The sequence below is a fragment of the Zosterops lateralis genome (genome assembly GCF_965231275.1).
Source record: "Zosterops lateralis genome assembly, chromosome: 21".
NCBI lineage: Eukaryota > Metazoa > Chordata > Aves > Passeriformes > Zosteropidae > Zosterops > Zosterops lateralis.
In genome coordinates, this window is record NC_139781.1 from 9,618,184 (window position 1) to 9,631,850 (window position 13,667).

The window sequence follows — 13,667 nt, forward strand, 5'->3', positions numbered from 1 at the left end:
GGGAAAACTGCTCCCGGTGCTCGCGTCTCCATAGCAACAGCCGCGGGAAAAGTTGTGTGTTTTCCCCTCGTGTTTGACGCTCCGGGCCCTGCCTTTGCCGGCAGCCCCGTGCCCGGGGGAGAGCTGGATGTGGGATACCGGAGAGGGGCTGCCGGGGGTGCGATACCGGGGATGGGGTCCCGGGGGGCTCTCCGCACCCAACCCCAGGGTCTGGGTGTAGAAAACCGTGTGTAAAACTACTCTGCGGAATGTGGGAATGTGCAGATGAGGTGGGAGGGGCGGGGAAGGGGAACCCTTAACGGGAGAACCCAGTGAGCTCCCCCGGGCTCGGCTGCTCGGTCCTTGCGGGCACCCGGTACCAGAAAAGGAAAAAGAAAATAAGAATGATAGGCAGCGGCGGTGTTTTCCCGTTGGGGGCTGCACAGGGAGGTCTGGAGGGATCCGCCGGGGTGGGGCCAGGCCAAACCGGGGCCAGGTCGAACCAAACCGGGGCCGGGCCGAGCTAAACCGGGGCCAGGTCGAACCAAACCGGGGCCGGGCCGAGCTAAACCGGGGCCAGGCCGAACCAAACCGGGGCCGAGCCGGGCCACACCGGGGCCACGCCCCCGCCACGTGCCGCGCCCCCGCCCCGCCCCTGCCTGCCCCGGTCCGCACTGGGCGGGGTTAACCGCGCGGAGTGGCGGCGCGCACAGCCAATGGAACGCCGAGAAGAGGCGGAGTGGGAGGAGTCACCACGAACTGACAGCGCTGTTGACCAATGGAGCGGCGGGATGGGAGGAGATGCCACGGAGTGACAGGGGATTGACCCAATTGAAAGGCGGAAAGCGGCGGGGCGGGGCGGAGGGGGCGGCCAGACCAATGGGCGCGGCGGCCCCTCCCGGCGCGCAGGGAGCGAGCGGCGCGGCCCGGCCCGAGCGGCACCGGCACCGGGTGAGCGGCGGGGGGCCCTCTCTCCCTCCCCTCTCCTCCTTTCCCTTCCCTTCCCGGCCTCTCCCGTCTCCCCTCTAACCCTTCCCTCCCGCTCTCTCCCCGCCGGCTCCTCAGCGCACCCACACACCCGGGACTGCCCTGCCCTGCCCTGCGCGGCCCGGTCCCCTCTCCCGGTGCGGAGCCGCCCCGCCGCCCCCTCCCATCCGCCTCAGGGTCTTCCCTGCCGCGCCCCTCGCCCCTTTCCCCGGTGGATTCGCACGGCAACGCCCCTGTGGGGCGCGGGGTTTCCATGGCGACGGCAGCCCGTGCCTGTGCCGCCTGTGCCGCCGCCCCGGTGCTGACCGAGCCCTCCTCTCCCCGTTCCCTCTCCCGCAGCCGCCGGCCCGGCCCAGCCCAGCGCTGCCCCGCGGGGCCCCGATGATGCCGCGGGCGGTGGAGGAGCAGCAGCAGCAGCAGAGCCCGGAGGCGCGGCGGTTCTGGCCGCGCCACTGAAGTAGGCCCCGCCATGTCGGTGATGGTGGCCAGGAAAAAGGTGGTTCGGAAATGGGAGAAGCTGCCGGGCAGGAACACCTTCTGCTGCGACGGCAGGATTATGATGGCCCGGCAGAAGGGCATCTTCTACCTGACGCTCTTCCTCATCCTCGGCACCTGCGCCCTCTTCTTCGCCTTCGAGTGAGTTTCCCCCTTGGGGACCCGGCGGGGAGGGACAGGGACAGGGATGGGCCCGGGGCTGTCGGGGCAGGGATGGGGATGGGGAGCCTGGCGTGGTGCAGCCTGGCACAATGTGCTCCCCTTCTCCAGATCTGCTTCCTCACCCTCAGCAGACTCAGCCTGGAGGTTTTGGGGAGAATTTACCCTGCTGGAGTTTCTCCCTTGCTGTTTGAGGAGTGACACTGTCCCTGTTTCTTCCTGGGTCACCTTCTATCTGGGGCTTGGCAAGTCCTTTGCCCCGAGTGTTCCTGGCTCTGGGATAGTCGGGGTGCAAGGGCACTGCTGCTGCTGCTGCAGCCCTGGGGCCTGTGTGGGGTGTGCAGCCCCCCATCAGCCCCACCAGGGAGGTGATCTGAACTGGAGGATTGATAAGGAGTGAGCCTGGGGGTCCTGCTGTTCTGAGCTGTGCTGGTGTTTGGGAAGGATCTGACCACCCCTCACATCACCTCGGCAGCACAAAGACCTTCAGCCAAAACCTTTGATCCTGCTGGAAAAGAGGGATCTGCCCCCTCCCCTCAGCTCTCCTTGGCACTTGGGCTGGCCTTAGACTAATCCTGAAATCAAAAAACAAGCAAAAAGGGAAAAGCCTGTGTTTGTTCAGGCCAGTGCTGTGGGAGGGGGCAGGACACCCCTGTTGCCTGGCTGGAGCTTGGATCAGCTAAACCACTGCAAAACTTCCCTTCCTTGGTCTCCATGGGCACGTTTGTGTTCTGGGGCAGTGGGAGGGCTGAAACAGGGTTGGGTAACATATAAGCAAAGCCAGGAAGAACAAATGGAAGGACCTGCTCGCTGGCAAAGCCCTGGCTATTTGTGCAGTTCCAAAAAGCCCTCGGCCCAGATGCTGTCCTTTTTAGCATCTTTCCTTGTTTCCACATTCCCTGGCCCAGTGTCTCTCCCTGGTTCCCTGTCCAAATTCCCCCTGGCTCAGTCTGAATTCTGAGGTACCAAGTGACACCACTCGTGGTTTGATGTTTGGGGTTTTTTTTCCATCTGGAAAATGGGGCTGAGCCCTCCTGCCTTACAGGAAGAGCTAATAAGTGTTGCTGCTCCAGAAACACTTATTGCTGCACCAGAAACACCGATCTGAGGGATAATTGCTGTGGCTCCCTGTGGATCCTGTCTGTAGCAGGAGAGTGAAGCACATCCCACTCTGCCGTGGCTGCACCAGGCTGTTTTCCAGACCCAGCTGTGGTTAGTCAGGAACGTGACTGGGAATTCCTTGAGAAGCCCCTTTCCAGGATCTGGCAGGCAGAGCCCTGTGGAGGGGTCGCTTGCACCAGGACGTTCAGGCTGTGCCTAGACCTGGAGGGTGGGCTCTGCAAGGGGAAACGCTGCTGGGAACGGGATCACCTCTGAATTTTAGTTAAATAATCTGAGGGAGATAAGGAAAAGTTTGGGAAAATCCAAATAGAAAGAATCCGTTTGATTCTTTCAACGCAGAACACCTCAGTGGTTTTTTTTTTTTGTTTGGAAGAGAGGGGGTTGTTTTGAACCCGTCTGGGGATTTTTAAATTTAGGATAGGGATGAAACGTTTCCTTCCCAGCTGGAAACACTCCCCAAGGTCTCTGTTTCATTGATCAGGCCGAGATAAGCAGCTTGGCTTCTCAGGAGCCCTGCCTGCCCTGGATGTGTGTAGGGAGCTTTGGGTGAGGATCTCAGCGCTGACCTTTCACGTTATTTATCTCAGCGTTTGGCAGATTCTTTAGTGTTTGCAGGGTAATTCCTGGTTTCCCCCTTAGAGTTGGCGTCTGGCTGTGGAGCGCGGCAGCCGGCGGTGGGCGGAGGAGCCTTTCCCTGGCTGGTGCAGCTCCTGAGCTCTGCTCTGCTCTGCTCTGCTCTGCTCCATTCAGCTGAATCACTTGCGCAGTCACACCTTGTCTGAGCACGGCTCGGGGCTGCCCGGAGCCAGGATCTGTCTGGCTGCCCGCCCTGCACCGGGCTGTGCTGGCTTCCAGTTACAGCTGAGGCTGGTGGGAGCAGGAGAAAATTCTTCTCCAGGTTCCTTCCCAGCCCTTGGAGCGATGGCTGCACTCACAGAGGTGCTGCTGGTGATGTTTTTCCCTCTGAGTTTCTCTCAGCTCCACGGTGTCCTCAGACAAGCAAGCTGTGCCACCTCAGCCCTGTGGGTGGGAGTTTCTGTGTGTTGATCCCCCCAAACCGCAGCACTGTGCTCTGGGATTGGGGAAGTCTCTCCATGCGGGAGCAAACAGGAGCTGGAGGCTGGCAGAACTCAGCGCCGTGCCCGAGATCCGACTCCTCCCTCCCAGATAAGGCATGGAGGGAACTGTGCTGGCTCCCAGGAAGGGCTCTGCAGCTACAGACCAGAGTCCTCTACCCAAGGGCACCTCTCTCACTACATTGGCAGGGAGCAGCTCCCTCTGCTTGGGGCTGCTCCCTGCAGAGTCACAGAGCTGTGTTTAACTGGGTCTGCTCCGTAACGTGTCCCATAAAATCCAGTGTCTCATCCTCGTGGCTTTATTTCAGACTTCTGATGGTATTTCAGCCCTGTGGTTGGGCACTTAGCTGCTGTCTGCGTGAGGAGAAGAGCAGATAAAGGACTTGTAAAAAATCCCTTTAGGAACTGGGATGGTGGGATGCAGTGTCTGCTCTCAGTTCCTGTCTCTCCCTGAAATGAGTTCCATGCTCAGCTGAAGGGAATGGGATATCTTTGGCTTTTCAGCACAAAACTTGATGTCTGTAAATGTTAGAGCCATGAGAGCACCAGCAACACTGGCTCCTCATGGGAAGAGGCTGTTCTTGGATTTTCCAATGCCCAGGCATGTTTGTCACTTTGTTTTTCCTACTTTCTTAGCTTTGTAGAGACAAAAATGTTTGATGAGATGTAGAGATGAGAATCTTTGTTTTTTGGATGAATTGAAAACACCTACACTGCCCCTTGTGTGAGTTTATTTTTTAGTTTTGATTTCCAAAGCCCAGAGACTCAAGACTCACAGAGGGGCCTCTGAGCTGGTTAGATCTGTGTCAAGCATGGTCAAAACTTACCTGTGAGTTAATTGGTGCTTTTTAATCATTGTAATTTCTCTCAATAGAAGTGAACTTTTGGTGTCCAGAGTTCAGCTTGTTTTGTTCCTGTTTCTGTAAGAAGCAGCCATTCCTGGGGTTTGGATTGACCTTTTCTCATATGTGGGCTCCCTCTCAGGATCTGACTTCACCCTCCCTGCAGCCTCTGTGGCATCCCCATTCCTGGATGGATCTTGGGGTGATTTGCCTGTGCAGAAATTTGAGATTTTATCTGGGAAAAGAGCAATTACATCAGTATAACACATCTGTCTTCTCCCTCAGTTGGGTCAGAAACACCTGGTGTGTGCTGAGCATTGGTGTGGCACTGCTGGCAGGTGAGGAGAGGTTCCAGGGAGAGCTCCAGCCCTGCTGGAGGGGGACTGGGAAGGGCCTGGACACAGTGTTGGGCTTTGGAGCAGCTACTTTCACACTTACTGCAAACAGCAGCTGCTGGACACCATCCCATCCCTGGTGTGAGCACCCAGCACAGCCAGGCTGAAGTGCCCTGCTGGGGGTCAGGCACTGGGGGAAGGTACAGCTCTCCTGGCACTCAGAGCAGGCACAAGGAGTGGTTGTGCTGTAGCTGAGGAAGGTTAAACAGGGGATTTGCAGGTGAGATGTGGGTGAGAGATACTGCAGAGCTTGTGCTGAGCCCTGGTGTGGCCTCCCTGGGAGATGTGCTGCCCTGTGGCTGCAGTCCCTGTCACCAGGGCTGGCCTGGTGGCTTTCCCCTTCCTCCAGAGCTTTGCTCAATGTGCTGCTTACAACAGAATAACCAGCCAAACGCCATAACTCATGGCACCTCCCAGCTGCTTCTCCCCCTTTCTCCCCATCCCAATGATCTCTTTGTTCAGCCTTCCTGCCCCCAGCCCACCCTGCTGTGATGATGAGTTGTGATAGTGCTGTTATTGTCTGCTTTTTGGTGACAAAGTGCTCCAGAGAACAGATATGGTGCTGGGAGTGGGGGAGCAGCATCCTCACACGCCAACAGAGCATCTCTGTTGGCTCTGAGCTCTCCCAAACAAAAGATCTTTAAATGTCTATTCCTGAGCAGCGAAATTGTCTTGGAGACAAGACATAGACTGAGGATACCCCAGTGCTGGTGAGTACCTGAGTACCAAGTCAGGACTTTGTGGGGCTGCATTGCAATGGATGTCACCTGGAAGTCACCTGTGAGCCCCCATCAGCACATTGGCCCCATGCTGGGCCTGGTGAGGCAGTTTCACTGTGCTGGGAGCTCTTCTGGCTCTTACCTCTGCCCTCTGACCTGCAAGGGGCCTCAGAAGTCAGCCCAGCTGAGCCTGAGCAGGAGGGCCGTGGCTCAGCTTTAACACAGCTCATGGGTTCTAATTTAAATCCACAATAAGTGCGTGTTGTCACAGCAGTTCCCAAAATTGTGGTATTAGCTGGACAAGGGTCAGGCTGCAGCCCTTTGGGGCAGACAGTGTCCAGCTTTTCAATAATAATCACAGAATCATTTAGAGTGAAAAAAACCCCCAAGACCATCCAGTCCAACCTGTGACTGGTCACCACCTTGTCAATCAGACCAGAGCACTGAGTGCCACATCCAGTTCTTCCCTGGACACCTCCAGGGATGGGGACTCCAAACCTCCCTGGGCAGCCCCTTCCAATGCCCGACAGCCCTTTCCATGGAGAAATTTCTCCTGATGTCCAACCTGAGCCTCCCCTGGCACAGCCTGAGGCTGTGTCCTCTTGTCATGTCACTGACTGACCAGGAGGAGAGGCTGACCTGCACCTAAATCCACGCTCCATGTTCCTAATGCCATATTTCCACCCCAAATGAGTTCCAAGGTTTTTGTTTACTTGCTGACTGACTCACAGCTGTCCCTGGACTTTGCCCTTGCAAAGGGAATGCAAAGTTATCTTGAGCTGCCTGAAGACAATAAGCTCAGCCCTGCAGTTCTCCGTTTGTGGGCAGGGTTGGGCACAGGGACGTTGTTTTGGGGAACAGCAGAGTTTGCAGCGTCTGAAATGAAGGATGTTGGTTTAGGGGCCAGGCCCTGTGTGTTGCTGTGGGCTCCTGGTGTTGCAGCAGTGACTGGAGTGTGCTGTAGCTCCAGTGTCACAGTCACACTGTCCTTCTGTCCCAGTCACACCTGGGGGACAGTGCTGGAGTCAGCAATGGCCCAGGAAACGTTCCTGCAGTGGGTCTGCAAAGCCTGGTGCTGCCAGCTGGAGCTGGAAACTGAATTGTGTGGGGAATCCGTGGTGGGGATGCTGTCCAGAATTAAATAATGCTGTGAAGGTCGTGGAAATGGCCTTGCTTGGGATGGCAGCCCCCCCAGGGAGGATAATCCCTGGCCCCTCACCTCAGTAGCCAGATGCTCCCATGGAGAGTTACTGTGGAACAGCAGGAGTCTGGGTTGGATCCAGCCCTCAGCAGCAGGGATAAAGGGTGGATCCTGAAAGCCAGGTGCCTGAAAGCCTGGGTGCCCAGCTCTGTCAGGAGGCTGGGAAAGGGATGTGTGCAGGGAGTGGTGAGATTTAGGTGGGGTTTCATTTAAACCGTAGCACAGCTCCTTAGGAACCTCACCCCAACATTAGTAGGGTTTTCTGAAAGAATCAGGGTAAAATATGGTCCTTTTTAAGCCCAGTATGTTTTTAAAATATGGCTTCTGCCCAGGCCTCCCACACAGCTGGGGCTGCAGCACCTGTGGGGACCTGTGTGGGTGTCCAGGAGCAGCATGGCCATGGTGAGATGAGTCCCTTTGCATCTCCTCAGATCCACACCACAAACTCCTCATTGGGCCTTGCTGCATTTATAGAGCAAACAAACCTTGTTCCCTTTTTGAGCTGGGGGAGTCTTGAAGCAGGAGCCTTTCTGCTTTATTCAGAGCATTTCAGTCCATTGTCTCAGGGAGGCAAAGGAAGCCAGATGTCTTGTTGCATGGGAATGTTGTGCTTCCACAGGAATTCATTCCTAAGAAGCACAGGATGTACTTAATCCCAATAGTTTCTGTGGTGCTGGAAGCTCCTGCTCTTTAGGGGTAAGCCAGAGATTGCCACCATCCCCACAGGCTTCCAGGCCTTCAGCTCTCCAGGTGTGGGGTCCCTGACCAGGCCTTGGGTACTCCTCACAGTGCTCTGGCCCATCCCTTGGCAGCAGGAATTTAATGGACAAGGTCTCTCCAGCTGCCTGGTTGTGTTTCCTCCCATTGCTTAAAATGGGAGCTGAACACAGAATAAATGCTGGGAAGTATCTGTGCCATGCAGATGCTGTGCTGGGCCCTGGTTGTTGGGAGCTGCCCCAGGAGTGTTCCCTGTGCTGGTGGGATCAGGATACACTGAACAGCCTCTCTGCTCCAGATCTAAGCAGTGCAGGGCTCTGAGGCTGTGCCAGGGAGGGGACACTGACTCATCTCCTCCTGTCTCTGTCTGCAGGTGCCGGTACCTGGCTGTCCAGCTGTCCCCGGCCATCCCCGTGTTTGCAGCAGTTCTGTTCCTGTTTGCCATGGCCACCCTGCTGAGGACCAGCTTCAGCGACCCTGGTGTGATCCCGAGGGCCCTGCCCGACGAGGCAGCCTTCATTGAGATGGAGATTGGTGAGTGTGGGGCAGCCAGGCCGGTGAGGGATGGAAAATACACTCAGTTTATGGCATATTTCTAGGTTACAGTCCCTGCAGAGCTTATTTTCCTGGCTGGACCTCCAAAAGTGAGGATTGCCCCGATCTGCTGGCTCACTGTACTTGGCCGAGTCTCAAGAAGGCAGCACGATGTACCTGCATCCCTCTCTGGGAGCCTTTTCACCTGCTGCTTTCTCTCTTGTAGCCGTGCACATAAAAACTCAATTTGCTTTTGAGCAGGGGTGCAGAAACCTTAGAGCGGTCCCCTTGATCCTTGAGGGAGAGAGGAGGTTTGGTGGATGCAGGTGATAACACCCAGCCCACTCTCAACATGCCCACGAAAGCTCTGGCATCCCTTTTCCTGCCTCCAAGCTGCCAGGTTGGCTGTGGCCCATGCGAGCAGAGCTGCAGCCTCCAGCTCTGGAGCCAGCAGGCTCCAATCCTGCCGGCAGGAAAGGCAGGGAAGGGAATTGTTGTTTGGGGCCTGTGGTGTGGTGGCAGCAGGTCCGATCCCTGCCCGGTTCTCTCTGGCAGAGGCCACCAACGGGACGGTGCCGCAGGGTCAGCGGCCGCCCCCACGCATCAAGAACTTCCAGATCAACAACCAGATTGTGAAGCTCAAGTACTGCTACACCTGTAAGATCTTCCGGCCGCCCCGCGCCTCTCACTGCAGCATCTGTGACAACTGTGTGGGTGAGTGAGTGGGGCTGGGGGCTGCCCTGCCCCTGCTCCTCGCAGAGAACAGGGACAGAGCCATCACCAGGCTCTGCTGGACAGCTCTGCACTGGTGAAATGCCCAGGCTGCCTCATTGTGTACTCAAGGAGCTTGAGGTTTGCTCAGAACCCAGAGTGAGGTGGTTCCTCTTTGCCAGGCCTTGGCAATAACTTAGTCCAGCTGCACTGTGTGCATGTGCAGCCCGTTTTTGAGTTGCTCTGGACTTGCAGGACTGGAGGGTTCTAGTGGAGAGTTGTGTCTCAGGTGACAGCAGCTCCTTCATCAGCACAGAGGTTGTGCCATTCCCTGGGGTGCCCTCCTTGTTGTCCTCATTCTGTGGATGTAACTGGCTCATGTTCAGCATCACTGCTCCAGGCAGGAATCCCATCCTTTTTGACCCCTTTCCTCCTCTTGGGATTCCCAGCTTTTGTGTGTTTATGCAGTTTCTTGAATCTTCTCCTGACTATTCCAGGGTAAGAACTTGGGGATCTCCAGGTCTTCATCTAACCTGTGTGCTGTGGCTGAGAGAAGACACATGAGGGGTCAAGCTCAAAATCTCCCCTAATGTGCAAAAAGAGTCATTATAAAACAATTTTGGACTTTCTGACCTCCTGAAAGGAGGCCAGGCTATGGGGTCCTGGCTGAGCAGAGGGTTGAACTTGGCAGTTTGTGTCAGCCTGGGGGATTTTTGAAGTGGGAGCACAGGAGCAAGGATCTAGAGGTGGGCAGGACCATACCAGGGCAGTGCTAATCTCTATCTTGGTTTCCCCAGAGCGCTTTGACCATCACTGTCCCTGGGTTGGCAACTGCGTGGGGAAGAGGAACTACCGCTACTTCTACCTCTTCATCCTCTCGCTTTCCCTCCTCACCATCTACATCTTCACCTTCAACATCGTCTATGTAGCACTGAGTGAGTCTGCCTGGGAAGCTGGAGAGCTGGGAGGGAGGGAGGGACTGAGGATACAGAATGTGCTGTGAAACCAGAGTGATGGAGTGGGAAAGGCAACTGGACTCAGTGGGATATTCCAGATGAAAAAATATCTCTTTTTGTATTGCAGAATCTCTGAAGATTGGGTTTCTGAACACTTTGAAGGAAACCCCAGGGACATATCCTTCCATGGTCCTGAGGGCTTGACTTCTCCAAAACTGGGGATTAGTGGGAGCTGTGTTGGGGAGTGGCTGCCTGGGCCACTCTGAGTCTTTCCGAGCATTTTCCCCTGGATGACAGTGTTGGGGGCAGTTTCTTGGCTTTTGGGAGGAGAAAAACAGAAAACAGTGGCTAGGAGAGGAAGAGAAATTGGAGTTTCTGGGAACAATAACAGGGGGGCTGGGCCTGCTCTCAGGGTGTTCCAAATCCTTAACTGTTCTCACTGTACTGGAGGTGCTCATCTGTTTCTTCACGCTGTGGTCGGTGGTGGGGTTGACTGGGTTCCACACCTTCCTCGTGGCCCTGAATCAGACAACCAACGAAGACGTGAGTAGAGTCTTCCTCTTCCTCTGAGCTGTCGCATTTCTTGGTGTGTCTGTACAACACAGGGATCTGGGGGCTGGGGCAGGCTGTCCTTGGAGTAAACCTGAGCTTGCACTCAACTATTTCAGATTAAGGGGTCCTGGACTGGGAAGAACCGCGTGCAGAACCCCTACAGCCATGGCAACATAGTGAAGAACTGCTGTGAGGTGCTCTGCGGGCCCCTGCCCCCCAGGTGAGCTCTCGACCTTTGTCTTCCACCAGCAGTTCTGCTAGGCAGAGAGCTGAGATTTGTGCAGCCACAGATCTCTCTGATGGCCTGGCTGTGTTCTTGCAGCGTCCTGGACAGACGGGGCATCCTGCAGCAGGAGGAGAGCACAGCTCAGGACGGGTCGTGCTCGCGGGGACCCAGCACGCAGGAGCCCCTGGCCACACAGGGCCCTGGGCAGGCCCAGGAGGGTGGCATGAAGCAGCAGGACAGCAGCATTCCTCTCCCCAGTGCCGTGAGTGATCCCCTTGGGAGCCGGGAGGGCTCTGGGACAGTAAGAGAAAGCTGAGAGTGTGACTTCGGAAGGACAAAATGTCATGGGGGGGCATGTGAGAGGCTGCTGCTGAAAAGCTTGTTTGCTCTGACCCTGGAAACCAGCATGTCTTGGTTTCTTTGGGTTTTCTCAAAGGAGATCACAGCTGGCTGTAGTTTTGGATATCAGTCCTGACATGAGAGCACTCAGGAGCCCATGGAGCTCAGCAGGGTTGGGGGAGCTGGGGAGTTGCAGACATCTTGTTCTGGTGCTGTGTGTGAGCTGCAGGGCTGTCCCTGGCATCTCCATCCGTGCAGAAAGCTGTTGTGGCCCTGAGCAGCCTGCTCTGTGTTTAGTCCTGCTTTAAGGACATAGTTAGGAAACCTCCAGAGCGCCCTTCCCACCTAAATTATTCCATGAATATGGTGGGAAATGGCTCAGCTTGGGCATGAGCTGCCCTTCTCTGATGGACACAGTCCAGACATTTCTGCTCCAGTGCTCCAGCTCTTCCTGAAGCTGCTGTTCTGCCCGTTGGGTGGCCCCTGGTTTTGGGGGCTCAAGCCCAGCTGAGACCTCTGCTAGTGGATTTAGAGGCAGTAGCACAGTAGTGGGGCCTGTGTGCTCGGGCTCTGCACTGGGGGTGTCCCAGCAGCTCATTGTGTCCTCTCTCCCCAGGTCCCTGCCCCACCTGTGAGCGACACCGAGATGCCAGAGGAGAAGCAGCGAACGCCTGGGGAGCTCCCGGCGCCCTCCCTGGACGCGGGGCGAGCAGAGCACTAGCGTCTGCTTGGAAGAAAGAACTTTGTTGTTTTGTCTAATCAAAGCTGGAAGCGGTGGAGGAGAGGAGAAGGACTGGATGGCAGGCACCTGATTCCCCATGGCCATTTTGCTTTAGTCATTACCGTGGTGGCACGCCCTTGTCACCGTGGGGCACTGCCACCACCAAGGCAGCTCTGCCTGGGGCCGAGTCCCTGGCTCTGCAGGCTGTCCTGGGTGCTCCACCCCAGCTCTGACAGGGCAAGGCTGTTAGGGCCAGCGTGCTCCCTCCTGCTGAGGAATCCCCAAGGAAGGGGAAAGCAATCGTGGCAGCAACGTCCTCTCTCCCCTCCTCCCTCCTTCCCCTAATCCGTCGCGTTGTTTTGTGGTTGGCGTGGCAAGGCTTGTCAGGAGACGTTTTGGTGCCCCAAGGACCCAAACAAGTGGGAAGGAGGTCTGCTGGCAGTGGTTTTTAAGTAGCTTTTTTCCTGTGCTCCTTTCCATGTGATGTGACAATGCAGCAGCTATGAGGGGACCCTCCTTCCCATCTTGTCCTGGCGCTCACCAGGGCTTGGAGGGAGGGAGAGGGCAGGCAGGGTGGACTGAGCTGCAGGGAAGCATCTGCCTGTGCCACTGGCTCCTGGCTGGTGCTGGGGCTGCATTTGCTGCCAGCTGTCCACACTGAGCCCTCCCCAGCTGTGGCAGGGCAGCTCTGCAGAACCCCAGCCTCGATTCTGTGTTGTGTCATTGTATCCCCATGTCCCCCCCTTGCCTTGCTCTGCTGTTCTCAGCCATCCCAGGCTGGCTTTGGGAGACTTGGATCTTCCCAGGATTGTGCCAGCTGCCCAAGGCTGGTGCTGTCAGTCACTTTGTGTCCTCAGCAGAGGAGGAGAGGCTGGGGGGGTGGTGGGAGAGCTCTGTGCCATGGCAGGGCTCCCCCCACTCCACACTCCCCGTTCTGCACTGGCAGGACCCTCACCCCTCTGGGATCCCTGCAGAGGTTGCTGGTGGAGGAGAGGCCACTCTGTGCCCTGGAGGCTCCACATCCCATGTCACAGTGCTGAGCACTCCTGTTCCTCCTGCAGGTGTGTGGTGGGGATGGCTGCTGGGGGGTCCTGCCTGGCCAGTCCTGTGTGTGTGTATTCATGATGCTCCTGCCCGGCAGTGGGAAATGCCTGCTGCTCCCTCTGTGCTTTCAGCAGCGCTGAGGAGCAGCTGGGATCCTGCTCCCTCTGTGCTTTCAGCAGTGCTGAGGAGCAGCCAGGATCCTGCTCCCTCTGTGCTTTCAGCAGCGCTGAGGAGCAGCCGGGATCCTGCTCCCTCTCCCACCGTGCAGGGGCTCCTCTCACAGGTGAGAGGGCAGAGCTGCCACAGCCGCTCCCAGGTGGAATGGGGCAGGGAAGGAGCCCTGGCCGCCCTTCCTGGCCCTGGAGCCAGCCCAGCCCAGCCCCATGCTGTTCCATCCTCTGGGGACAGGGCTCCTGCGCCCAACCCCGTGGGAGTCACCCCAAGACGCTACTGACCAAACCTCCAATTTGGTGCGAAAAAGTGGGTTTTTTTGGCTCTGCTGCTCCCTGTTCCACGAGGTGTGTGGTGTGTGGAGTGCCACCTGCCGGGACCTGCCTGCACGGGTCAGGGTCTCCAGAAGGAAGGAAGGGGTTGGATGAGGGTTGGGTGTTCTTTTTTTTTTTTTTTTTTTTTTTCTTTTTTCTTTTTTTTTTATTTTTTTTAATTTTATTTTATTTTAAAATAATGAAAGAAACTTAATTGGTTTGAAAATGGCTGAGCTGTACCCCCTGCATGTCTGTGCTGCCCCAAGCCAGCTGCCTCTTCCCCCCTTCCCTGTGCATTCCAGGACTCTCCATCTCACACTTCCAGGGTGGTGTCTTAGCTGTGTTATTTGCATCTTGCTGTCCCCCACGGCAGGTGAGGGGGAGGATCTCACCTGAGATCCGTGCTG

At 56.7% G+C, this 13,667-nt stretch overlaps 1 protein-coding gene across 1 annotated transcript; it reads left to right on the top strand.

Moving 5' to 3' along the window:
- Window positions 1-825: 825 nt before the first annotated feature.
- Window positions 826-13,584, top strand: ZDHHC9 (zDHHC palmitoyltransferase 9). Its single transcript, XM_083876423.1, has 10 exons — window positions 826-930; window positions 1,306-1,602; window positions 8,066-8,226; window positions 8,782-8,940; window positions 9,735-9,872; window positions 10,021-10,091; window positions 10,344-10,436; window positions 10,562-10,665; window positions 10,768-10,933; window positions 11,627-13,584. Exons 2-10 carry the CDS (start codon window positions 1,436-1,438, stop codon window positions 11,729-11,731), a joined length of 1,164 nt encoding a protein of 387 aa, XP_083732549.1. The 5' UTR covers window positions 826-930; window positions 1,306-1,435; the 3' UTR covers window positions 11,732-13,584.
- The last annotated feature ends 83 nt before the right edge of the window (window positions 13,585-13,667 follow it).